Source organism: Thamnophis elegans, chromosome 15, assembly GCF_009769535.1.
Source record: "Thamnophis elegans isolate rThaEle1 chromosome 15, rThaEle1.pri, whole genome shotgun sequence".
Lineage (NCBI taxonomy): Eukaryota > Metazoa > Chordata > Lepidosauria > Squamata > Colubridae > Thamnophis > Thamnophis elegans.
In genome coordinates, this window is record NC_045555.1 from 14,351,450 (window position 1) to 14,377,919 (window position 26,470).

Consider the following 26,470-nt stretch of genomic DNA (forward strand, 5'->3'; position numbering starts at 1 on the left):
ACTAAATTATGTCTTACTCAATAAAGATATTATAGAATAAGTACAATAAACAATTCACACAATTTTGAACTTGAAATGGATTTATTTTTTACATGAAATATTTTTCTCATAAGATTGGTCTTCAACAAGACCACAGGTAGTGTTCACTTAATGACCTTGAGACTGACAATTCTACCACTGAGTGAAACAGTCATTAAATGAGAAACCATATAACTACCATTCTGCTTTCAGGCAGGAAAGAGACAAGATCAGTTTCACACCCTTTGGCTTTTGTCTCCTAACCACTCCACATTCTTTATGAATGCTTGAGTGTCTGCTTACTGTCTTGTACACATTGAAAACAATGTGATCATGCTGTAGCCTAGAATCCATATGTGCTCTAATCAAGCACCTTACAGTACTCTCTCTTTTTCTTCCTCCCTGCTATGTGATGCGGGTGGGCAGGGAAAAAAGGAAAGTCATTTCTCTAGGCAATTTCTCCTTTGCACAAACCTTTCCTGTTGCTGGAGGGATCACATTGCTTTCAATGCATAGAAGAGCAAACAGCTTACTCTTCTACAATCCTTTTCTCTTCAATCAATCTGTTCGGGGGGGGGGGGGGGGAGATGACCAATGGTCAGACAAAGGATAATGGCATACTGAGTATAAGTCATAAATAGTTGTACATGGGCTGCAAAGTTATTGTTTTTCAACAGCCATAATATTGCTGGTGGTCAGGAAGCAAAAATTACAGCAACGCACCTGAGCTCTTGAGAGGTGTAGTCCAAGCGTGTACAATATCTCTTCCAAATCTTTTTCAAGAAGATATGCACAATGGCATTGATCAAAATAAACAAATGCCATCAGAAGATCTCGATTAATAGTTATCATCTGGGTCTTGTTTCTTTCCTAAAAATACAGATTATAATCATTTTTGTGAATACATTTCTTTACTGAATTAGTTTATAATACAAAATCTTACTACAATATTATAATACTAACTACTATTACAGAGCTAAACAATAAAAAGCCTCCACTTATTATAGCAAAACAACTAATCAAATTCAAATTCTCTTATATGCAACATATTACATAGCAAGGCAAGCTATTTAGAGTGTAGTTTTTTGGGGAAAACACCCGTTATTGAGAAAATAATCAAAACCATCCAAATAGAAATGAGTTTGGAATATATTATAAAATTATTTAACTAGCAAACTAGCAGCTGGAGGAAAAAGAAGAGGAGGAGCTACTACAATCCTTTAAAAAAAATTTGGGAGGAGATGCCTTTTCTTAAATATCTTTTCATAATCTTCATACTTTCATTTTAATCTTCACTCTAGAGTTTATTCTACGTATGTATATGTATTCCTTTCCATTTTGTTTTATTGTTTTACCAAGTAAAAAATAAAACTAGAAAAAAGCGACGGTCCAAAATGTTTTTGCAAAATGTTCAGAATTGTTGCCTGCCAGCTAAAAGAAAATAGTGTTAGCAATTAACCTAACTACTTTCTGAAAACAAATTATAATACAAATTATGGGACGGAACTATTTTCATGTCATTCCAGTGTGAATGGAAAAGTGCTTTTATTTTAAACACAAATTTTAAATTAAAAAGAATTAAAGCACATTCCTTAGTGAAAAAACAACATGGGTTTTTTCCATCCATGTGCCAACATGAAATATCATATAAGACAATCAAGCACTCTCTTATCCATGGTGGAAATCTGACATTATTGAGTCCAGATAATCAATGGTCTCCAGACACTTCTAGATTTGAAAGTTAATCAGCCAAATGGAGTAAGGCATCCTTTTCCAGAAACCTCCTCCACATCCTTGAGATCTGCAAATTGAAAGGAATCCAAACAGGACAGAATGGTCACCAAAGTTACATCACTATGGCCTTTCCATACTGGAACCAAAATTGTGGAGAAAGTGAATTGGAAATAGAATAATGAAAAATAATGCAAACTAATAATGGGATTATATCTAGCTGCAGTATTTTGGTGACAGGAAGGCAATGAAATAGTATTAAGCCTGACAGAGCCAAATACCTTCTAGGAGTAAGGTGCTAGCCTAGAACTAGGAAGCTGTGAGTTCTAGTCCTGCCTTAGGCATGGAAAACTGTCTGGTTGACCTTGGGCCAGTCACTTTCAGCCCAAACAACCTCACAGGATTGTTGTTGTGGAGAAAATAGGAGAAGCAAAGAATATTAGGTACAGTCATCACCTTGAATTATTTGTAAACAATAATAAAGATGGTATAAAAATCAAATTCATAAATAAATAAAATACATACCTTATCTTTAGAAGCCCTCTCTTTACAATGTCGACTTCCCTCCCTTCTGTCATCTCGTCTGTTCATTTCCTCGTCATCCCTATCTATAAAAACAGATAATAGTTTTTTTGCATTCTCAAAACATCTTATGCTATCAAAATATATACTGTTATTTCTTAATATTTGTTTATTGAACAAATAACATCAGAACTAAAAGATACAGAAGGAAAACATGAAAAACCCTTGGATCTGTGATGTTTAAATATGTGGAAATTTACTTTGTTTAAAAAAATAATACAGTAACAAAGGGCTTAGCATAACCCAATGATTAAGGTTTGATTTCAAAATTGATTGTAGTCATAATTTTTTGCATATATTAAATACTTCTTGTTATTAAAGTTGACTACATAACTGTTGTTTGGTGTAGAAATAATGAATAAGGAAGTTTATAATGTTTCTATCCTTCTTTAAGAATACAAATTGATATACAGTCATGTGAAAAAGAAAGCACAGCCTCGAGTTCTATGGTTTTATGTATCAGGACATAGTAAAAATCATCTGGTCTTTTAGTAGTTCTTAAAAGTAGGTAAATATACAACTTCAAATGAACAACAATATGTGACATATTACACCATGCCATAATTATTATTATAAAAAGAAACCCAAAATGGAGAAGCCAACAATGACCTTAGAGAAGTAATTGTTGCTGCCCATCAGTCTGGAAAGGGTTATAAGACCATTTGCAAAAAATTTAAAGTCCATCATTTTACACTGAGGAAGATTATTCACAAGTGGAAAACATTCAAGACAGTTGCCAATCTTCCCAGGAGTGGATGTCCCAGGAAATTAACCCCAAGGTCAGATGATGCAAGGTTCAGAAAATCCAAGAATTACATTTCAGGCTCCATAGGCCTCAGTATGTTAAATGTTAAAAGTATATGATAGTGCAACTACAAAAGGACTGAAACATCTCATACCAACTGTCAAGCATGGTGGTGAAGGGATGATGATTTGGACTTGTTTTGCAGTCATGGAGCCGCCCTGGATACAGTGAAGGACCGGCTTGCAGTTCCTGTGCCAGTGAAAACGGAACTCAGGAAGGCAGCTTGTGCTGGCAGAGGGCTTCAGAAGGCCATTGTGGCCAAAAATGGGGCCTTGATGAATGACATGGAGCTGGGGAGGGGGGGGGGGTTGGCCACCCCGAGGTCAAACACAACCCTGATGAGGCCCTCAATGAAATCAAGTTTGACACTCCTGTGACACAGACACAGGCTGTGGAAGAGCTGAAGAAGCTTCTTGGATGAGAAGCGAAATGTCTTCAAAGAAAAACCAGGAAGTCCAGTTGCCTCTTGAAAAAGCACCTTTGGGACAACCATGACCTGGATAATTGAGAATCTCAATAGACAAAAGAATCAAGATGTTGTAATGGTCCAGTCAAAATCCAGATTTCAACCCAATTGAAATGCTATGATGGGGCCTCAGGGGAGCTATGCATAAATTCATTCCCATAAACCTCGATGAACTGAAGCAATGTTGTAAAGAAGAGTGGGCCAAAATTCCTCCACAATGATGTGAGAGACTGATACAAAACAATTACTTCACGTTATTGCTGCTAAAGGTCTTCTACAAGCTATTGAATCATAAAATGTACTTAGTTTTTCACACATGGCTTCACAATTTTGTCTTTTTTTGGGTAAAATAAATGATGACATAGTGTAATATGTTATGTGGTGCTGTTCTTCTAAGGTTGTATTTATTTACTTTTAAGAACTGCTAAGGACCAGGTGATTTTTTACTATGTCCTGATGCATAAAACTATAAAATTCAAAGAGGGTGCATTTTCTTTTTCACATGACTGTACATAATAATTCCTTTTTGCTCTTTATTTTTGGTTTACTTCTTTGTACATTGTTAAGTATTTCCAAAGATACATATTTCTCAACTGGATAAGGACTTTTCCCTTACAAAAGGAAAAAAAGAAGTTCTGCTAACACCATTTGCAAAAACAAAAATAAAATACCGGTAGTTCTTTTTTATTGTTTTATTAAGCAAGGTGAGGGTTATTACTTTTTATTGTTTTTATATGAGATTTTTTATGTTTGTAAGTTGCCCAGAGGCACTGAGAATTGGGCAGCCATATAAATTTTCTTAAATAAATAAATAGAATGCTAACTTTTTTCCACATACTGCATGCAACTATATCACAAAATTGGAAGTTCTACTTCCTTTTATCTTAAAAAAAAAATCTTCAACATACCATCATCTTCATCTTCTGCATCTTCAGCTTCCATTGGATCATATTCTTCCTGGTTATTGTCATCTTCTATTTCATCATCGTCCTTAGAATCATCCTTCCTTTTATCTTCCCTCTGTAAATAACCACAAAACATTAATACAATACTTGATTGGACAAAACTATTTTAAACCTCCATGGAACCAGTTAATACCATGCAAATAAGGTTCTAAAACTGTCAAGATCTTGGCAAACAAGCAACAATTGCATTTCCTTATATACCACTAGGGACGCCGTGGCTCAGTGGCTAGGACACTGAGCTTGTTGATCAGAAAGGTCGGCAGTTCGGCGGTTGGAATTCCTAGTGCCGTGTAACAGAGTGAGCTCCTGTTACCTGTCCCAGCTTCTGCCAACCTAGCAGTTTGAAAGTATGTAAAATGCAAGTAGAAAAATAGGAACCACCTTTGGTGGGAAGGTATCAGTGTTCCGTGCACCTTCAGCGTTTAATCATACTGGCCACACATGACCACGGAGACGTTTTTGGACAGCGCTGGCTCTTCGGCTTTGAAATGGAGATGAGCACCTCTCCCTAGAGTCAGGAACGACTAGCACATATGTGCGAGGAGAACCTTTACTTTTATATACCAATTTTTAAACTTAATACTGAAAAGAAAAAGAAATTCACTTGGGAATTCCTATCAAACAAAATCTAAAAATACTTACTGTCAATATCAGCTTAAGTTGGTTTTGTTAACATGTATATATATGAAACGACTAGCACATATGTGCGAGGGGAACCTTTATCTTTAAATTATATGAAAAAATAAATAAACACATACAAAAGAGGCAAATTGTTTCCCAGAAAAATGACACCAACCTTTCTGTCATCTCTATCATCTTTTTTATCTTTATCATCTCCAGATTTTCTTCTTTTGGGCTTAGGGTCATCATTTTCATCATCTCTTTCTTCCCTTTTCTCTTTTTTCTCATCTTTCTTGTTCTTTTTGTCTTTTTTATCTTCCTTATCCGGAAGAGACAACAATGCTTTGTAGATTCGTACACCAAAATCCCTCTGAAGCATTTCATTGAAAAGTTCTGCAAACAATGAAACCTGAAGGAAGAATATTGAAAGAACCAGTCATTACTTTTATATAATATAAAATATTATAGGTATATTATACTCTTAACGGCTGTTCTTTTAACAAGCTACGATGGCTTCAGAAAAAGTGATTTATGACCAGTCACGTCTGGTCATGTGATAACAATTCAGATGCTTGGCAACTGGCTTGCTTTAAAACTTTGCAACATTTTGTAGTCACGTCATTGTGATTTGTGACTTTTCCAACTGACTACTGACAAGACGAGAAGGGAAGACGAGTTCGCTTAATGACAGCTTGATTCACTTAACAACCACACAATTGTTATGCGCCTAATGATTGCAGTAAAATTCATTGTAAAATCAGGTGTAGTCACATGACTTGCTTAATGATTGATTGCTTAGTGACCAACATTTCCAGTCCCAATTGTGGTCATAGGGTGTAGACAACCTGTACCACTTATTACCATACTTGTAAAAAACAAAAAAAACAAAAAACAATCAAAATTATAAATATCGAACCACAGTTGTAACGAAATCTGAACTTCCTAGTAGAATCCTTCCCCCCCCCTCCTCTAAATCTGGCATCAGGCACTCATCAAAAAGCAAAGCTGTAAAATAAAATTAAAACTCAAAATAAAAGAGTCCACCTTTAGATTAAAAAAGAAATATTCATCTAATTCAGGGGTCAGCAACCTGCGGCTCTGGAGCCACATGTGGCTCTTTCATCGCTCTGTTGTGGCTCCCTGCTGTCAGTCGGCACAACAATTGATAGGGCTTTCAGTTAGGACAGGTAGAGAAAAAATGATGCCGCGCTAGGAGGAGATTCTATGGTGGGGGAACTGGACTTCCGGTCGGCTCCAGAATTGAATTGTGTGGGGGGGTCCGTTTAGGACCTTTGTGGCTCTGAGTGTTTAAGGTTGCTGACTCCTGATCTAATGTAATGGGAGCAGATGGAACTCAAACATCTGAATTCCTGAAATACCAAAATGAGGAAAGAGTTACCTCAAAAGAATGTTCTTTGTTATCTTCCAGTCTGTAATCCAGAAGAACACTAAGGGACATAATACTGCAGTCAAACTTCCCACTTTTGGCTGCCCAATTAGGATGCACAATGATTGCAGGTTCATCAGGCAAAACGTATCTTCTCTCTCGACGCTGACGTTCCACTTCTTCTAACCGTTTTCTCTCTTCTTCCTAAAGAATGGAGAAAACAATTTGAATGGAAATGTTTCATGTCCTATGACCTCAACATGGGGGAAAAAACAGAGAGAATGTTTTGGCCCACCACCTTACTGAGAAGGGAACATCCAAGCAGGGCATTCTCTGTGGATAGCCAATGCAATGTAAGCAATAACATCTGTAAATTCAGGTCTTTATTTAGCCATAAAGCATCTGGACATTGAAATAGGATCTTATTTTTTTTGCCCCCTCCCCCCGAAATAAACGCTTGGCCTTATTTGGTGCAGCAGGTGACGAGCGTAGTCACCTCATGGCTGCTGTTGTGTTGTGCATTGCTGGGCCTGCCACTCTTTTTGCGGAAGGCATTAGCATGACAGGAGGAGTATGGTAACTAGGGTTGCGGGAGCAGCTGTTAGGTAAGGGCGTGTTGGGTGCATGGGGCATGTTCCCCCCCCCCGCCTCTCCCCTTGTGTTGTTTGCGCAGCTACCAACCAGAAGAAATGGCGGGGACCGACTGCGCATGTGTTTAAATGTTTTTGGGGAGGGCTTATTTTCAGAGGAGGGCTTCTTTTAGCGTATGCGTTCAAAAGCCCGATTGGGCTTATTATTCTGGAAGGTCTTATTTGGGGGGAAACAGGGTAAGAGACATCATACCTGGCTCCTCCAGAGGACATGCCTCTGGACATCCCTCTGGAAAAGAGTTTTAGGCTCCTGTCTTTGAGAGCAATTGGAGGGAAAGTGGACCCAGAGTCAGGCCTTCTCTGGGATGAACCTGAGGCTATGAGATTCTGTCCCTCTGGAGATGCATTTGGTGCCTTGCTTAATGGCTTTTTCGGAGGCTGTCAGGATGGTTTGGAATGAGTGAGCTTTTAGGAAAGGTTTGATAGTTGATTTGCAGGTTTTTAACTTTTGTTTTGATTTTATGGCAAATTTGGGCGATCAGTCTGGCATATTTTTTAGAATGTTGCATGTTTGCTTATTGGAATTTACTGAGATTATTCCTAGACAGCATAAACTATTTGGATTAACATTTTAACATATGGTATATTATGTTAAAAAGTATGATTAGTATAGACGTAGCATTAACACTTAAGACTTATATACCGTTTCATAGTGCTTTACAGCAGTCTCTTAAATGGTTTAGAGTCTGCATATTATTTCCTACAATCTGGGTCCTCATTTTACCAACCTCAGAAGGATGAATGGCTGAGTCTTGAGTGGTCAGAATCAAACGCTGGACAGTGGGCAGAGTCAGCCGGTAGTAGTGCATTCTAACCACTGCGCCACTATGCAGGGATTTATATTTACATTAAATATAATTGACTTAATTCCTTTTTATGGATTTCTTTCCTGTAGTTTTATCAACAGGAACCAATTATGAGAGAGGGAATCCAGACTACAATTAAGTCCAGGTTCTTGTGATTTTTAAAGACTGATTCTGATAACCTTGTCCTTCTCTCACATACTTAACCATTGAAAACTTAATTTTGAATTAACTCATAATGGATCGGCACATAAACATTGATTTGCAGTTGTCCACCTCTTTGTCATCTTCAGACTTCCTTTCTTCTTCTTCCTCATCCTCCTTTTCAGATTTCTCCAATTCTTTCTGTTCCTCTTTTTGCTCCTCCACTTTTAGTTGTTTTGTTAGCCGGGCTATTAGCTGGGATTTCAGACCCTTCGAGCTAAGAGTCCGACTTTCTAATTCCTTGCGTAGGTCATTCACCTAATTAATATAAATACATAAATCAGATATGTACTGTTTATACAATCAATTACCTTGAGGAACATATCCTCATCCATTCTAAAACATGAAACTTTAGCAAAAAAAAAAAAAAAAATTAAGATAGCCCCTAAAAAAAGTGTATTTTCCAACATTTCAGAAAAATAAGTAAAAACATCCTTCAATGGTTTAAAGAATTATGCTTTAAGCCAGGTCTTCCCAAGCTTAAGATGCGTGAAGTCCAACTCCCAGAATTCCCCAGCCACCATTGTTGGCTGAGAATTCTAGGAGCTAAAGTCCACATGTCTTAAAAGTTAGCAAGTTGGGAAACCTTTCTTTAAGTTATATATATATATATATTTGGGGAGGCATCCAATGACGACCCTGCCATGGTCAGAAGCAAAACTGAATAATCTTCCCCCTTCAACTCTTTCACTTCTAAGGATCTTCTGAGTTCAAGAGGGGTAAAAGGGAGGGGCATCTCATGGCTGTCTTAATACTGGATCTAAGCTTCACTGCATTTACCTTCATTGCTTTAGGATCAAGTTTGGACCAATGAGTAGGAGTAGATATTTCTTTAGCTTCCCCATCATCTTTTTCCTCTTCATCCTAAAAACCCAAAGAAAAACATTTTTCTTCAGGGAAGTATTAAAACAAAGTTCCGTCTTTTTAAAATTCTGCAGCTGATTTGGGCAAGATCACAAATGTTTCATCAGATAGTCTTCTCCTAAAGTGACCATTTCAACAAAGCCACATACCACATTCTGCTATTTTAATAATGATCACAGTGCCTCTCTCATCAGCCAATAAAGAGTCTCCTCTGTGAAACACAAAAGGGTGATAAAAAAACCAACAATCAACAAACATCAGGGATACACAGACATTTCTGGTCACCACTAACCACATAGCCTGTGATTTTCCCCAAATTTCAAACCACCCAAAATATTCTCATTTCGTTTAGACCTTTTACAGAAACCAAGATGCCAACAGCCATAAAAGGCTATGTAATTTCAACATTTTGCCTATTTCCAAGTTATATATATATATATATATATATATATATATATATATATATATATATATATATATATATATATATATATCCCCTAACATTTTAGAGAAAACTCAAGGTTTTTTTTCTTTACATAATTCTTAACATTGAATCTCAACAACTGGTCCCAGATCCAGCAACTAATTCTAAGATGACACAGATTTGTGAATTCAATGCAGAGTTTTAATTCCACCTGTTGTATCCGCACACACTCTAAGTTAATACACTAGCTGAAATTAAACCAAAAAAAAAAAAAAGGATTCTATCCTGCTGAAAGCTGGTTTACCAGTCATTGTTACCAGTTATGTTCCTTCTAGGTATGTTTGTGGTGTAGCATGTGATGTGCGTTTTGTGCCTGTGTTCCTGCGCCTGTGAGAAGCAGAAATAGAAAAAGGGATTAGCGTTCAGTGCCTGTTCTCCATCAGCCTCCTTGCGTTCACCCTGAAGCTTCTCGACCAGCTGCTGCTTGTATCCTCGGGAGAGGGTTTCCCACTCTGAGCGGGTGGGAAGGCAATGCCAAACATCCGGGAAAAATAAAACCACTGTCTCCACATGAGCTGGAACCGTACGCCCCTTGTGGGTCTCCTCAGGGCGATGGTAGCGAATCTCTGCAAAACGGTACCTGTTGCAAGGGAAGAAGCATGTTGGAAAAAAAATTCTAGAACACATTTTATAGAGCCTAGTTCACTGCAGCACATCAAGTAAAGAAACTTTGCTGCGACAACCTGAATTTTTTTCTAAAGAAAAAAAAACAAAAGCCATATATTCTCTTTGGAAAAACGTGAGGAATTTATTTTAAGACACCTGCTCAAGAATGTATATTAATTGCCAAAGGTAACGCATTGGCTACTCCGTATCAAAATGCGCAGCACTGGACTGAATTTAGGTTTAGTAGAATTATCTTTTAAATTTGGTGTAAAACTTGCAAAGCATAGAAAGATGATTTAACATCGAAGTAGAAAATCCAACAGGAGAAGATATGGCTACCCCAAACATCTATTTGTAACACAAGAATAATGAAATGAAGTTTCCTTGACGATCTCCTCCAGCTATGCGTGAAATGAAAAATATTTTAACATACAGGCATTGCAAAATTCACACAACAAATACATGATTTTAAAAGCTCATTTTTTTCAAACCTTTTGGCACCAAATCACATTTGCATTGTTAACTAGGACAGCAACTTGAGTAGTTTTACCTGGATAACTACTGGATCCTGATAAAGAAAGGAAGAGGCTGGCTTTGATAAAATCATTTCAATTTATGCATGCTTCAAGCTCTCCAGAATATTTCAAGAATACAGTACTTACCATTGTGTGCAAACACTTAAATCAATTCCTGTTAGGGCCCTGCAACACCGGATAGCAGTTTTAATCAGCACAGATGGGTCTTTCTCTGGGTCAGGTCCATCCAATGAAGGTGACCAATGTCCACCAATAGCCATGGCTTCATCTTTCCCCTTCATACCCACTAAAAACTAGACAAGAAAGTTACTTAATTAATACTTGGCTACAAGAAGAAAAAGAAAATCTCTAAACTGCGAAACAATAGCACTGAACTCCTAAATGAGGGTTGGTTGGCTTCTCAGCATAAGCAAGTCTGACTGGATTTGTGAGTCTTATAGCACAGCCCTATATGACAAATTCCATGTGAATATAATTTGGCTTTATTTTAGAGTTGGAGTCTGTGACCTATAATAAAGAAGCAGCAGTCTTGCAAAAAACATGAGTTCAGCTTTTATTTTCCACAATATATTTCAGCAATGGAATAGGTTTAAACATCATTACCCATTAATTTTGCAAGTTCCCTGTGTAGGTTCTGCCACTGGACAGAAGCTGCATACAAAACAGATCGGAAATAGTCTAATAAAATAACTTTGTGAAAGCTAGTGCAGAATACAAGCTTGAAAATATGGTTTTACACAGCTAAAAATAAGCAGATGCTAACTTGACCAGCAAGCTGGACTTAAGACATAAGAAATGCAATCATTTTCAAATGCACCCAGATAAGTCAACACAGAAATTCTATGTCCACGAGTGGAATTAAAACAGCTCACCCATCATATATTCAACATGATCGCCGGTAAGGAAGGATGGAAACTAAAGCCACACCCCCAACTTGGATAAGGATTTTGTAACAAAAATGTTTTTACTAGAATTTCTTTTAACCTTTATAAGTCTAGCGGGGTGTTGAAAACCATCCCGGACTTCTTGTGAATCTTCAGCAAGGGCACATGATTTGTGATAAAGATCTTCCATGCTTGGACTAGCCATGAGCATCACCTGTTAGAACAGCAAGAGAAGCATCATGTGAAATAAGCCATGGTACAAAATGTAGTACAAAAGCTGACCCTCCAAAGATAGAGACGTTTGGGATGTGAAAGGGGGAGAGGGTCTGATTTTCTTTTTTTTTAATGCCAACCCATCATCAACAAATAGATGAAATCTGACACAAACCTGAGTGACCTATATGAACAAGTAAAAATTTACATACTGTATATATTTTAAAGGGGTCAATTTAAGAAACTCAACATAACTTAATGCTTCATTTTTGATTCAATGCTCTTTAGATATTCAAATTACAATCTTAAAAGCATTTATAATCTGCATATAAGTTTCAAAGGCCCACTAAGAGTCCATAGACAAATACAAACGCAACTGCGTATTCCTATCAATTTGAAAATGAAACGTTAAGTGCTCGGGACAAAGTGATTTGACCACGGCATTCCTGTTTTCTAATGAATTATGTGATGTCCAAACAATTCTTTTTATAATCATCCTGATAACAGTTACTCTTTATTTCAAGGACAGACAGGTAAAAAGACTGAATCCATACCCGCTCTAGTTCCTAAACCCTCTATTAAAAATAAAAAACAGAGAGTATGACAGAACTAAAATCTCCCTGGATTTGTAAAGAAGATGTGGCACCTGGGATGCCACACACACCTTTGCACTGTAAAGATGATCAGCATCTGCTGGGTCCAGAACAGCGGTGTTCTTATCCAGGGGGTCGACTTCCCTTTGCATTACATAGAAATTGCAGTAGTTTCCCAGCTGAAATGGTCTTGGCATAGGAAAGGCATCTACCCAAGTAAACTGGGCATCAAAGAAGTCACTTGGAATATATAAGTTCTGGTATCGTCGCCTCAGTTCCATCATATCACAACTAAGGCTTTAAATGATAAGGACATTTATTTTACAAATGTAAAGACATATCCAAGCATATTAAAAAGTTCAGTCTCGCCAAAAATAGAGCTGAGCATAAACAGTCAGTTTGGTTTTTGACTTTTTCATTTTGGATTTAGAGAAAATTGTAATTTTTAAGGCATTTTGACAGACCACACTCAGAATAGCAGCCTTTTATTATTATTTGTGTAGTCTTCATTAGCTTGGACAGTTGGCTAGAATTCTAGGAGCTGTCAATAGAAATGCAAGTTTGGAAAGGATGCTTTTTTTTAGATTACAATGAATAAAAATGAAGATTCTTAGCCTCACCCATTCCATACTTCAGTCTCTTTCCATAAATAAAAGTAAAAATGAGATGCATTAAGCAACGTACCAATCTAATGAGAACTTGGAAAACTGCACTGTATAGCGAGGCACAACACGCCGGGGTCTTCGAGGGGATCTTTCTCTCTCTCTTCGAGGGGATCTCTCTCGGGAACGTTTTCTCTGGGGTGATCTTTCTCGCGACCTCCGCCTCTCACGCTCCCTCTCACGACTTAAAACAAACATGAAATACATTTTTTTTAAAAAATGTAGCATTAGGAATGTGGCATTAGGAATGCCCCAAACAAAGTCTATCATTGCAGCAACACTGAAATTTAAATAATATTCCTATAAATTTCCTTTTATCAAAATATTGCTTTTATCTCATCTTTAAATAGTTATCCCTGAAAGAAAATTAACAGGAATTTTATAGCCCACCTTCTGTCATCTTTTCTGTTAGCCATGGGGTCTCCTCTGTCATTCCGGCCTGAAAATCTAGGTGGTGGATCTAATCTTCGGGCTGGCTGAGGCTGTGAAACTATTCGAACAGGAGGCTGTAGCAAACCAGCTTTTTTTGGGGGGGGGGAGCAGGGAGGGGGAGGAAACAACAAGTTTAAAAGAACTTTTTCATAATAGTGTATTAATAAAATAAAGCGGTTGGATTACTTTCTGTATTTTCAAGGTGGGAAGGTACCGAAATACCTTCTCACAAATCAAAGCCTTCATTGAGGCAGATTTAACAAACCAGGGATGAAGCTGGTTTATTATGGATACACTAACATACCTGTCCTATGGCTTGTAATTTGCTGCAGATGCCAACAGTAGGATCCAGCATAGCTAACATAATCATAGCACTTACACAAGGGGTGTCAAACTGAAGGTACTTAGATCTGGCCCGTGGAGCTGCCCTAGAAACAGTGAAGGACCACCCCATGGTTCTTCTGCCAGCAAAAACGGGCTCCCAAGCTCCGTTTTCGGCTGCCATGGCCTCCTGCAACCCTCTGCCAGTGAAAATAGAGCTCAGGAGCCTGTTTTCGCTGGCCGAGCAGATGGGCAACCACAGGCACCCCCACAGGAGTGATGTCAAGATGGCCGCGCTCACCCTGGCCACCCCCAAGGTCAAGCCCAACACTGATGAGCCCTCAATGAAATAAGAGTTTGACACTCCTGACTTAGACTTATATACTGCTTCATAGTGCTTTTACAGCCCTCTCTAAACTACTTACAGAGTCAGCATACTGACCTCAACAATATGGGCCCTCTCATATGGGGATTGTTTGGAATTTTGTACATCACCCATGAGTGTTATATTGAAAAATGCATATGAAGGGGATCAATTTGTTTTTCCTTTCTAGCTAACAACATTGGGAACTTTAGAATAAATTTCCGATCCCTTCCCAGTCAGGTGGCAGAACAGAACTTTATCTGTCCAAGCCACTGATGACAAAACAAACTGCAGATGATAATGTCTGGCCCATCTATGTTCCTGAGCAGCACATGAAAACATACTAACCAAAATCAAATTGACCAAAAGTCCCAAGTCATGCTCTAGGGAATACCTTTCTGTTGTGGCTGCTGTAATAATGGCTGGGGTTGCGCCTGAAGCAAAGGTGTTATAGAAGTGGCTGATATTTGTGCCTGCAAGAGAGGCTGGGGCTGTGCCTGGACACTGAACGCAGGCTGCTGTGCGATGGGCTGGAGTCCCGGTGGAGGAGTCTTGAGTAAAGGCTGGGTCTGAGTTTGGTTCTAGTAAGGGGAAAAAAAGAACATCATGTGGCTCAGCTTCACCTCAGAGGTGCCAATAACAGTAGATTGGAAAGTTGGTTTTGTCAAAAGGGCGGCTGTGTGAATTTGAAAAAACTGAATGAATGAGCAAGAGCTTAGCATACCTGGTTTGGTAGTGTTTGAATTCGCTGTGCGTTCCATTTGAAAGGCATATTAGGATTATACGTGGCTTCTACCAAAACACGGTCTCCGACTTGAGGAGTCTTGCCTTTAACAGCGCTGCAGAATTAAAGAAGGCCACGATATTAGCAATAGAATAGACATAGAATAGAATAGACATAGATTAGAATAGAGAACTAGAATGAATGGAATGGAATGGAATAGAATATAGAACTAGAATGTATTGGAATGGAGTGCAATAGAATATAATTCTTTATTGGCCGAGTGTGATCGGACAAGGATTTTGTCTTTGGTGCATATGCTCTCAGTGTATATAAAAGAAAAAAATACATTCATCAAGAGTCATAAGATACAAAACTTATTGACAGTCATAGGTTAATGTCAGCACTCCCCCAGGTATATTTGCTGGGTGGAACAGGTTTCAGAAAAGCAGACATAGGACTAGTTGAGGATTTTAAAAACCCAACAAATACATTAAAAAAAAAAAACACTTCTGTCTGCAACCTTCTGTATGCATCTTCTTGGAAGCATCTGGGGCGCAGTTCATTACTAAAACACAATTCATTATTCATGCTGCCATCAATTATGTGCAAATCAGAGATTAACTCACCTGAGTTGGAAGAACACATCTTCATCCACAAAACCAAAAGTGTCATGGAGCTTGGTAACCACCCCAGTGAAGACTCGCTGTTTCTGGGGCTGGGTCTGCTGCTGACTTGACCGTGGTGCTGGATACGAAACAGTTATCTGTGCTGCTGGTTGAGGTGTAGAGAGGCTAAGGCTTGTTGGCAATGCCACAGCTGGCTGAATAAGAAAAAAATGAAGCGAGAAGCCGTATAAACATTCAGAGCTTCCTAAATGTTAGGCACTAACCAATATTCTGGTAATGGGTGGTACCAAGTGATGGGCTGGCATCTGTCAGAAGCACAAAGGGGGCATGATGAAAAAGGGTGTTTTCCCCCTTGTTCCTAACTGTAAATCCCAAAAATCTCAGGTAGGTCAACCAATGCACCACAAACCCAGCCTGCACATTAAGGCAGCCTTTTCCGCCAAATTAACACCAAAGATAGAGGGATGATTTTAAAGAAACAGCTGTCCAGTAAGCAGATTGAGTGTGTGATGCATACATTGGTGCATCCATTTAATTTTGTAAGCAAATAAATATCATATGAGATATTCACTGTGTGAATTTTGTCTTAGGACAAAAGACAACCACTATCAATAATTAACTAATCATCTAATCATCTTTGTCATCTAAACATCTTCCATATAAAAGCATTTTGCCCTACTTACTATTTTATTTTGTTATTGCCAATTCAGCCATATAGTGTGTTGTAATTTTTACACTTATTCTAGTCGCCTAAATGCATTTTCACCCAGCTTTGTAAAGATGCACCTGCATTTTTTAACAGAGGCATGTTGTGTATCAAAATAATTATTTTTACCATTAAGCATTCTGGTGTTTACAAAGTGAAAGCAATTTGCTCTGAAAAAAATACTTATTTCATTTTTAAATAACATTAAAATATTTTCAAATGATGATATTCTTGTTTGAAATTTAAAGCATGCATATTTGGAAATTAATTCCATTGCATTGCAAATGTAAAACCACCAAATATATCTGATACTTTATTTTAAAATATGAACTACCCAACATAAAAGTACTAATTCTTCCAAGTAACAGTGTAATGGAAAAAAATAGGAGAAAGCATTATATACAAAATAAATATGGACTACAAATTTGATAAATAAATATTACCCTAGAAAATATATCCAAGGGTTTAATCAAAATATTAAATATATAAACTGCATGGCAAAATCTGCCATACTTACACATATATTCATATTAGGTTTTATAACAAGAAAAATTTAAAAAAGCTAACTAACCTGAGTTAAAAGTGTTTGCTGAGGCTGCTGCAACTTAAAAAATAAACAAGATAATTAGTTTTTATACTGCACACTTTCTGATTTCACCTGTATTTACATACATAAAATATTGCAAAATATTACATTGCTTATGCCTGCTTTCTACCATTGCACAGCAAACAGGTTACAATTTCCATGAAAACATGTACAACATATTTTAAATACTAAACTATTATGTAATTTTCAACATTTCCCATTTCATGCTGAATTGTTTTACCTTGTCAGAGAGAAAACCAGATACAAAGGAATCTGGAAAATGTTTCCTTTGTTGTGTTATTTTATACATGCTGGTTTGCCTATAAAACTAACTGTATATGCACCCAGACTGTAATATTAACATAAATAAAGCTAACCATTTATTTTTTATAAAAAAAGATATTCCAACTATCCAAACAGAAATATTTTCCAAATCCTCACTATAATATTTTTCTACATTCAATGTAAGCTAAATATCTCTATTTTGCGCATTTATTATTAAATAATATATAAAAAGTGACTAAATCCATGACAAATAATGCTTATTGATACAGCAAGCAATATATTAACAAGTCTTTCGTGGGTTTAAAGACATACAGGCAGTCCTCAACTTACAAAAATTGAGCCCAAAAATTTTGTTGCAAAGTAAAACATTTGTTAAATGAATTTTGCTCCATTTTGACTTTTCTTGCCACAGTTAAGTGAATCACTACAGTTGTTAAATTAGTACCACGGCTGTTAAGTGAATATGGTTTGCCCATTGACTTTGCTTGTCAGGTCGCAAAATGTAGTGACCCAGGACACTACAATGTCATAAATATGAGTGAGTTGCCAAGCACCTGAATTTTGATCACATGACCATAGGGATGCTGCAACAGCCATAAGTGTGAAAAGAGGTCATAAGCCACTTTTTTCAGTATCATTGTATCCCTGAATGATCATTAAATGAACTGTTGTAAGTTGAGGACTACCTATATTTAACTTTAAAAGTCTCCTTTGGGTCACACTGAACTCCTGTAACTTGTCAGTGTAGTTTTTTGGCACCAATACAAAAGTGCTTTAAAATATACTTTGTGGCCTTTTGCCCAGTGCTTTAAAACAAAAGTCAAATTCAGATACAACAAAACAACCATAAAGAGTTACACCAACCTGCTGTTGTACACTATAGAGGGTCTGCTGAGGTTGTGAATATTGCTGAAAAACATACAAACTGGGAATAACTATAACTATAACTATATACATATATACATATATACATATACATATATATATATACACACATATATACATACATACATACATACATACATACACACACACATACATACACGCACACAAAAATACATTGCCATATGACAATCTCAGATAATTACATGTAAAATAAAATTAAGCTATTGCACTAGGTTAACAAAACTTTGGTAATATTTTCCTAAGGTACATAGAACTGAACTGACATACAGAAAGTATTTTTTTTTCTCAAAAATCATTCTAGATACAACAACATGAATGGATGTGTCATATGTGGAATTCAATTTAATAAAACGAATAGCAGTTGCCTAAAAGCATGAATGTTAATTTAACAGTCCCTCTTATTCTGTTTTCATTTACATCAGTTATTTTGGAAGAAGGAAGTCATATCCTTGAATATTTTTGTTTAAAGCTTGTGTATGGCTCTTGGTTTCCAAAATCACATGAAATCAAGTTTTAGGCTCAAACTACTTCTGGCTCAAAATAGGGTATCAAAGCAAATTAGATAAAACTTGCAGAGCCCTATTAAGTAGCAATGTGTAATATATTCCCCCAAAAGTACAGAGGATCTCTATCGTACATGTACAGACTTAAAATGCAGTACTTCCCCAAAATAAAAACCATCCAACTTTGCAGTTTATTCTTTGATGTTATCACTGGCTACATTGGGTAAAAGGCTGTTTCTTTTACCTGCTGTAATGCGGCAGCTGCGGCTGCAGCTTGCTGTTGCAAAGCAGCTGTTTGAGTGAGCTGATAGTTTGTTGGAGTCTGAGTACTGAGTCCTGCCGCCAATGCAGTTTGCTGGGTATATATTGTAGGAGATGCTCCGAGTAATGAAGGCTGTTGTACACCCAAAGCAGCTGAAAGGAGAGAGCTGAGCATTAGGAAATCTTAATTTTAACTAATGGGATTTCAAGTCCAATCCAGCACTATAGATTTTAATAGCATCAAGATTTTGTAGAACCACTGACTGCATTTTGAAAGGTGCAACTTTAGTTTTAAATTGAAACAAAAATATTTCCTTGTGTAATAGACAGTGGTGAATGTACAATGCTGGCAAAATATGTATTTACTTAAACATACAATGCAAATGTAATTTATTAGGCCTCTTTTTACATTAGAATTAATGAGTGCTCTATATAAATTCAGGTGATTGCATAGAATTCAATTCTTCTTACAATGTGCCCAGTAAAGTACAGTATCTTGATTTAGAAGAAAGGTCTTATTTCAACACATCACTTGCTTTCTGATGGAAATGCTATTACAGAAGGCCAAATAGCTTTGTCATCTTAGTTTAGGAAAGGGTTTGACATTTTAACTGAGCGTCAGAGCAAAGAAAATTGCTCCAAAGTAATTAAATAGGATTTCTGAAATTAGTTCCATCTTTGATCATCTTTTTTATTCATCTACAACTTCATGTTAATGTGTTAATCTGTTTTTGCTCATCTGCATAAAATGACAGATCTTCACAATAATTCACAATACTCCAAAGTATTCTTTAAGAAAACACCGTAATACTGTACTTATATTCACGTATGTCATAAATGATTCCAGAGACATTCTCATACATTGTATATATTTCTCCTTCACACTATTTATCTCTGCTGAAACATTAATCAATTAAGATGAAATAACTGTAGGCCTTAAGAAATAAAATACATCGTAAAAAACGCAATCAACGTCATTGGCGCACAAGTATTATGGTCTGTAAACAATGGTTTATATTCACCATGATCTGAACCATAAGAACATAATTAAACCTGCTGGATCAGACCAAGGCTTACATCATCCCCAAATTCTGTTTCTAACAGGGGCCAAAACTATACAACAGGTGTTTGTAAGCAGGAAATGACATACGCTTGTCTTGCTGATATATTCCTACAACTATAAGTAGTCCTCATTTAGTAGCCACAATTTTGTTGCTAAGTGAAACAGTTGCCAAGAAAAACCACAACTGTGCTTACACTCTGAGTTCAGCTTTCCCTTGCTTTACCAACCTACAAAGCTTGTAAATGATCACAGTTACTTTTTCATCACTGTTGCAATGGTGAAAGGTCACTAAATAAGGCAGTTGCTAAATGAGGCTGCTTGCAGTATTTGGAGGCATGCTGATTGAAATACAGAAATAACGGTCTTCTAAACTAAAAATTTATAAAATGCAAAAAAGTTAACTAAATTCAAAAATCCCCAAAACAAAAAGAACATACAAAATTATAAAAGAAGAAATAAAACAAAAGCTAAAAAACACAGTTTGTATGTATATATATATTCAAAGACATACATACACAAAGTTGACAGTAAACATTTCAATGGATGGAAGCCATAATTTATCACAGTTGTCCATAACTAATCTTATCTTGATGAATTCAGAAAACTGCTGATTATTTGGAGCCATAAGTTTATCTTTCCAATGATGAGCAATAAGTATTTTAGCTGTAAGATGAGCTTCAAAAGAATATAAATAGCTGAAAATATTGAACTTATGTTATTGAAAATAATGCATGTAATAACTTCCTTCCCAAATGTAACACTGTTGAAACATAGTTAAATGAATCGTTAATTTCACTGCACCTCTAATAACAATTTATTCAGATTTTTTTCTATAGAAATTCAATAAAGTCCTGAAATATTATTTTTGTTACCACTACATTAGTGTCAGGAGACCAAAGTCTTTCCAGTTTAAAAGGATTGAACAGCAACGTCACTGTTGCCAGGGAAGGGGGGGGGGACACCCAGTAAGGGGCTCCTTTCATGTCCCCATTAAGTTGCCCACCAATGTGGTACCCATCTATCTACTCATGGTCACTCACTTTGAAATGTTGGGTTGACAGGAGCTAGAAGCATGTAATGGGAGCTAACCAGTCCTGCAGCAGCAACTGGGTCTCGAAGACAAACCTGCTGATTGTCAGCGCAATCTCCTAACCTCGTGACCCACTAAACTCCTCTCCCCCACAGTCCTCTTTATTTCTTGTTGAAAAATATGTAATCTAAAATTTATTGGTATTTTTTGAATTAGTTAAATAAAACTTGGAAATGTAAACCTTTTTTGCGTGTATGAAATGGTACACACACACACAAACAAAAATAAAGATAAGGAAATAAATGAATAACTCTTGATAGATTAGGTCGCACTGCTTTTATTAAACCCATATTTAATGGTATTCATGCTTGTGCAAATCATTACATGTTATGTTAATAAATTCCCAATTATTTAAAACACTACATAAAGCTTATTTAACCTAACTCCCTTTTTCACTGGATGACACCAGTTTTAGTTTTTCCGAGGGGGGGAGGGTACTCTGTTCGTTTAATTTATGCCATGATTGATTTTATACCTCTGATCATGTTCTACCTCAATCACCATTTTTCTAATTGGAAGGCTCAGGCCTCTTTCTCTTAGGAAAGGCGTTTGTGTCACTGATGGTGATGATTTTGTTGGCCTTCTGCACTTCTTCCAGCTCCATTATATTCATTTTAAAACATGACAATCTGAATTGTGTACAGAATTCCAGATTTGGAATTCATAAAAATATTTTAGCATTGGTAATTTATTATTTTAAATCCCTTTCCAATTAATCCCTAAAATTTAAATTTTTTTCACAGGTGTCAGACAAAAACATTCTATTTGAGGTATCTATATCAGCTAGATATTTTTCCAGCTTAGTTTTAGATAACTCAGACCCTATCAGAAGTTAGGGGGAAAAAAATTCAAGGTAACTTAACATTTGCTTAAGTTGAATAATCTACCATCTGGTTAGCTATTCACCTACCTAACGCTTTTAGAGCTCTGCACATTTCCTTGACCTTCATTAGCCCAAATGATTTAATTAATCCTACAAACTCAGTTGCCTAATGCTTAATATAAATTAAGATCCTTTATGAATAAATTAAAGAGCCAACAGAGTTGTTTCAAGAGATTCCATTTCTTATCCGCTCTACTGAGACAACCTATATTTGCTTTCAGTTTTTAACTGAACAGCAATTCATAAAGAAGCAGTTATCTGATAATTGGTAGGTTTACTCAGGAAAAATCCTTTGTCACTGACACTGATCTGACAGGCAAGTTAGATATTTTGCTGGACTATCAGTGTCAAATTTAAGTTTTTAAATAATAATGGGTTAGTACCATCAGGGCTTGTTTAATTACTGTATAATCTTTCAAAATGTCCTAGAGCATCCTCTTTTTTATTTCAGTTCTATTTAACTACTCCAATTCTCTAAGAAAGTTAATGTCCTGTATCTTTTGCAGAAAAAAAAGTTGCTATGACTTTATAAAGGTTGTGGGGGAAATGTCTGTTTAAATAAGAAACCAAAGAGTTTGGTGATAGATATAACAAAGTATTTTTTACTGGCATTTACCATCACAGTGATCACTGGGCCACAAGAATGTAAAACACCCCCCACATTTCCTATCATATCCCTGCATTAACCCATTTCAAACAATGGCCCTATTTCTGTATTTTGAATCATGTGCAACCTTGCAATGAAGTACTATGCAGCATCAGTTGGTTGACTTAAAAATCCATTTAGAAGCTGGTCTACCAAAACCCTGTTTTTGTATATTTTCTTCTTTCTAAAGACTATTGGCTGGAACTAAGCCACTATGGCTTACTTAAGTAAATCATTGTTAAAACAAACCATAATTCAGCAAGTTTAACTTGCAAACAGCCTTCAAACTTTAAGCGGTATAATATTGAATGTTATGTTTATTTTGTTATATTTGACAAGATTCAATGGTATAACTGAATACCATTATCTATCTAAAATAGATATGAAGCAGAAAATAGAGGTGTTTTAAAAGATATTTAAACATATTTTTGTTACATAATAAATGGAACAGAAGAGGGGGATTGTGAAAACAAAATGGGGAAAAATATAACTAAAAATATCATGTGTATGTTTCAGAGATTTCCTGATCAGAGAAAATCAAGAAAAGCAATCATACATAAATATTGATATAAAAGCTTACAACCGCTTCTCAACAAATGTTAGTCATTCATCAGTGCAACTTTTTTTCTATTCAAAATTAATATCTGCATTGTTTTCAATCCACTTAAAATGTTTTTCAAAGCTAATCTTTTTACATTTGTTTTATTTCCATTTATTCAAGACAATCAGAAAGGAATCAGAAGTAGTAGTTATTGTTTAAGAAAGTGCAAACTGACCTGGCTGAGAAACTGCTGTAGCTGTAAACTGAGTTGCCCATGGGGGATTCTTCTGCCCTCCAAATTGTGCCATTATGAGAGGTAAAATTCTTTTGCCAGTTTAGTTTCTAAAAAAAAAAGCTGACCATTAACACTTTAACATGCAGCTAATTCCTGAATCATGGGCAAAACTAACTATATGTGACGTATATATGCATTTACATTTATTTGATTTATATGGTTGCCCAAGTTGTAAAGTGACTCTGGACACCTTCCAATTGTACAGAAGCAGGAAAGCAAGAGAAACAGAACAATGAAATAAAAAGGGAAAAAGAGTAGTCAAGGCCAGACATTGTAGAGTATATTCAAAAATATTACATTCTAGACAGTTTCATCTTTCAGGTTGGCTAATGATAGGGGAAGCACCAAGTATTCAGGATTTTACTGTACAGTGTGTCCGTGGGATAGGAGCCATCTGAACCTTTGAGGGGAGGGATGATGTTCCATGGGCAGCTGCTATAATAGAGAAGGTTTGTCCCCTGGGTTCTGCCAGGGGAGAAGAAAGGACTTGAAGTATGCCCTCCTGCTAGATTCTCTTGGTACAAGCTGAAACAATTGGAGACAGGTGGTCTTACAAATAATCTGGCCAGTATATGAAAAGCCTTAACAGATGAAAACTATGTTTGTTTTATGTCTGTGGAGATTTTAAGTAATCCAATACATAGTTGTCTCTAAGATGCTTTTTTTGTCAAAAAGCAACTAAATTGGTTTTTTTTTTCCTTTGAGGAAGAAGAAAACATTTCACTTCTCATCTAAGAAGCTTCATCAGTTCAGATGGTGGTGGTGGTGGTGGTGAAATAGAAGGATAGGTACGAAATTATTCCATACCTATTTTTCCATTCCCCTCACTCAATCAAAACTGATGAAGCTTCTTGGGTGAGAATTTTCCCTTCTTCAAGGGAAAAACAGTCTAGTTCCCTTTTGAAGAAAAAAACACCTTTGAGAAAACTGTTTGTTCTAATAAAAGAAACCATGACAAACCAGATGTCTTGAGAAAGGAAGTGATAGTAAATCCAGTGAAAAATACAAATAAACTTTGGTTCTCACAAAATTTCACCTATTAGCTCTACTCATTATATACAAATGCACAAAATCTGACCCATAACAGGTAGCGTTTATATAGTCAATCTTCAACCATCAAACACAGTAACTCATCAAGAACACTTTTAGGTTGTTTCTTCTAGTAAGAAAATGCATCTCCACCATAATCCAGCAACTGTGGTTATATTAGACACTGAACAACAAAGCAGCCAAATACATGTAACCAAGTATATGAAGCACAAGCGATCACTTGGTGATTTGATATGTCATGCAAATATAGGAAATTAATCATTGAGCATCCCATATTAATCCTGCTAGTATCATCATGGATAATCATGGTGTGGCAATTAACAAACATGTCATCCAGATACACTTAGCAAAAAATTGCTAGCGCAGACAAATGACAAGGAAATTTCTAAACAAAAGTAAGTTGAGCTTTAAAAGAAAAATAAACCAAGAAAGCAGCTGACTTTAAGGAAATGGAGTGTCATCACACCCCAGGTTATACATGAAAACACAATATATTCCACTGCCAGACAGCTCTACAAAATAGAAGAGGAATAAAAACAGGTGTTCAAAAATTCAGAATCAGAACTGGAAGTTGTTCTCATGCTCATGGAAAACTAAACAGGGCTATGTCTTGGTCTACGCAGAATAGCAAGCCTGGTTCACTTGGTCCCAATTTCTCTTTGAATGAGTGAAATCAACCCAAATAAAGAAAAAGTGCTCAATAGTGAATTTGTGGGATGCAAATGACTGTGAGCCAGTAACAAAGAAGAAACTCCCCTGTTGGTTTAGTCGCCCTGGCCCATAATAGAATAGAATAGGAATTGGATAGAATAGGATAGAGTTCTTTATTGCCCAAGTGTGATTGGACACACAAGGAATGTGTCTTTGGTGCATATACTCTCAGTGTATATAAAAAGACAAGATACATTCATCAAGAATCATAAAGTACAATACTTAATGATAGTCTTAGGGTACAAATAAGAAGTCAAATTATACTAGGAAACAATCAATATAAATCATAAGGATACAAGCAACAAAGATAGTCATGCAGTCATAAGTGCGAGGGGATGGGTGATAGGAACGATGAGAAGACTAATAGTAATAGTAACGCAGCCTTAGTGAATGGTTTGACAGTGCTGAGGGAATTATTTGTTTAGCAGAATGATGGCGTTTGGAAAAAAAAGTTCTTTTGTCTAATTGTTCTGGTGTGCTGTGCTCTATAGCGTCGTTTTGAGGGTAGGAGTTTAAACCATTTATGTCCAGGATGCGAGGAGTATGTAAATATTTTCACGGCCATCAAAGGTTCCGTGAAAGGACTGCGAAGGGCAAAGGCGGGCCTCTTGCGGTCCCGGGTCAGATCTGCCTTCTCCTTGCTTAGGGAAGCGTCCTTAACGGCGAGGGGAAAGAACCCCGGCCCGTCCCCTCCCCACGACCCATCCACAACGCGGGACTGAGGCCTGCCGTCACAGGAGAGCTTCTCCCGCCCTCTTCGCCCAAGGCCGCTCTGAGGAAATACGAAGGCTCCCCCACTTCCCGAAACCACCAGCCCGGGCTCCCCGCTCCCGCGCAAATAACGCCACTCTCTTCCCGGCCCTTTTACCTGAAAAGAGCCGAAGACGGACTCGGAGAAGCCATTTCAAACTCCTCCAGCACCCCCAAGGCGAAGAGCAAACGGCGCAGGCGCAGAAAGAACGCGCGAGGTTTCGAGGGAAGTCAGGTCAGCTCCGCCGTCGCGCACAAGATTGACGTTGCCAAAATCAGGCCCGCTTTCGGCCCTCGTGCACGTGCTCCGGGAGGCTGGGATGACGGTCTCCAAAACAAAGAACGGAATCGCGTGGCGCATGCGCCGAAGAGGGAAGCCGAACGCGAAGGGAAAAGCCGTCAATGAGGTTGCGTGGCGTCTGTTTTTCCACCATCTTGTCACCGAGGCAGGTGATAAGGGTGGTGCTTTGCTTCCGGGCAGAGGAAAAGGTGCTCCTTTTGCGCAACTGCTCATCTTCCAAGAACTTAGTTTTGTTTTAGCTCGTGTAAAGCACTTGTTTTCAGAAATATTTGCCGGTCACTGTCCCTTTGGAGATCAAATGGATTCTATTGGAAAGGTCTTTCAAGAAGAAAAGAGCAGCGGTCACATGAGA

The 26,470-nt window shown here is 37.1% G+C and overlaps 1 protein-coding gene and 1 non-coding gene across 4 annotated transcripts in view; both read right to left on the minus strand.

Moving 5' to 3' along the window:
- The window catches only part of LOC116518328 (vacuolar protein sorting-associated protein 26A), a 176,083-nt gene extending 150,035 nt beyond the window's left edge, over positions 1 to 26,048 (minus strand). Inside the window, exons 1-21 of one of the 3 annotated variants that reach the window (XM_032231659.1) lie at positions 25,936 to 26,048; positions 23,247 to 23,353; positions 18,772 to 18,941; positions 17,983 to 18,027; positions 16,819 to 16,851; positions 15,542 to 15,735; positions 14,916 to 15,030; positions 14,586 to 14,772; positions 13,465 to 13,594; positions 13,097 to 13,258; positions 12,484 to 12,709; positions 11,707 to 11,820; positions 10,849 to 11,015; positions 9,950 to 10,160; positions 9,013 to 9,096; positions 8,305 to 8,490; positions 6,588 to 6,779; positions 5,364 to 5,597; positions 4,511 to 4,622; positions 2,275 to 2,357; positions 664 to 888 (exon numbers count right to left, since the gene is read on the minus strand). In XM_032231659.1, coding sequence (XP_032087550.1) covers positions 679 to 888; positions 2,275 to 2,357; positions 4,511 to 4,622; positions 5,364 to 5,597; positions 6,588 to 6,779; positions 8,305 to 8,490; positions 9,013 to 9,096; positions 9,950 to 10,160; positions 10,849 to 11,015; positions 11,707 to 11,820; positions 12,484 to 12,709; positions 13,097 to 13,258; positions 13,465 to 13,594; positions 14,586 to 14,772; positions 14,916 to 15,030; positions 15,542 to 15,735; positions 16,819 to 16,851; positions 17,983 to 18,027; positions 18,772 to 18,941; positions 23,247 to 23,319 — 2,928 coding nt within the window. In that variant the 5' untranslated portion in view covers positions 23,320 to 23,353; positions 25,936 to 26,048 and the 3' untranslated portion in view covers positions 664 to 678. Of the gene's footprint in view, positions 1 to 663; positions 889 to 2,274; positions 2,358 to 4,510; positions 4,623 to 5,363; positions 5,598 to 6,585; positions 6,780 to 8,304; positions 8,491 to 9,012; positions 9,097 to 9,949; positions 10,161 to 10,848; positions 11,016 to 11,706; positions 11,821 to 12,483; positions 12,710 to 13,096; positions 13,259 to 13,464; positions 13,595 to 14,585; positions 14,773 to 14,915; positions 15,031 to 15,541; positions 15,736 to 16,818; positions 16,852 to 17,982; positions 18,028 to 18,771; positions 18,942 to 23,246; positions 23,354 to 25,935 lie in introns of those variants that run through there. The other 2 variants (XM_032231660.1, XM_032231658.1) reach the window with 2 other exon arrangements.
- On the minus strand, positions 11,265 to 11,327 carry LOC116518838. Its single transcript, XR_004256591.1, has one exon. It is a non-coding gene; the product is annotated as a small nucleolar RNA SNORD98 (small nucleolar RNA).
- Positions 26,049 to 26,470: the final 422 nt, after the last annotated feature.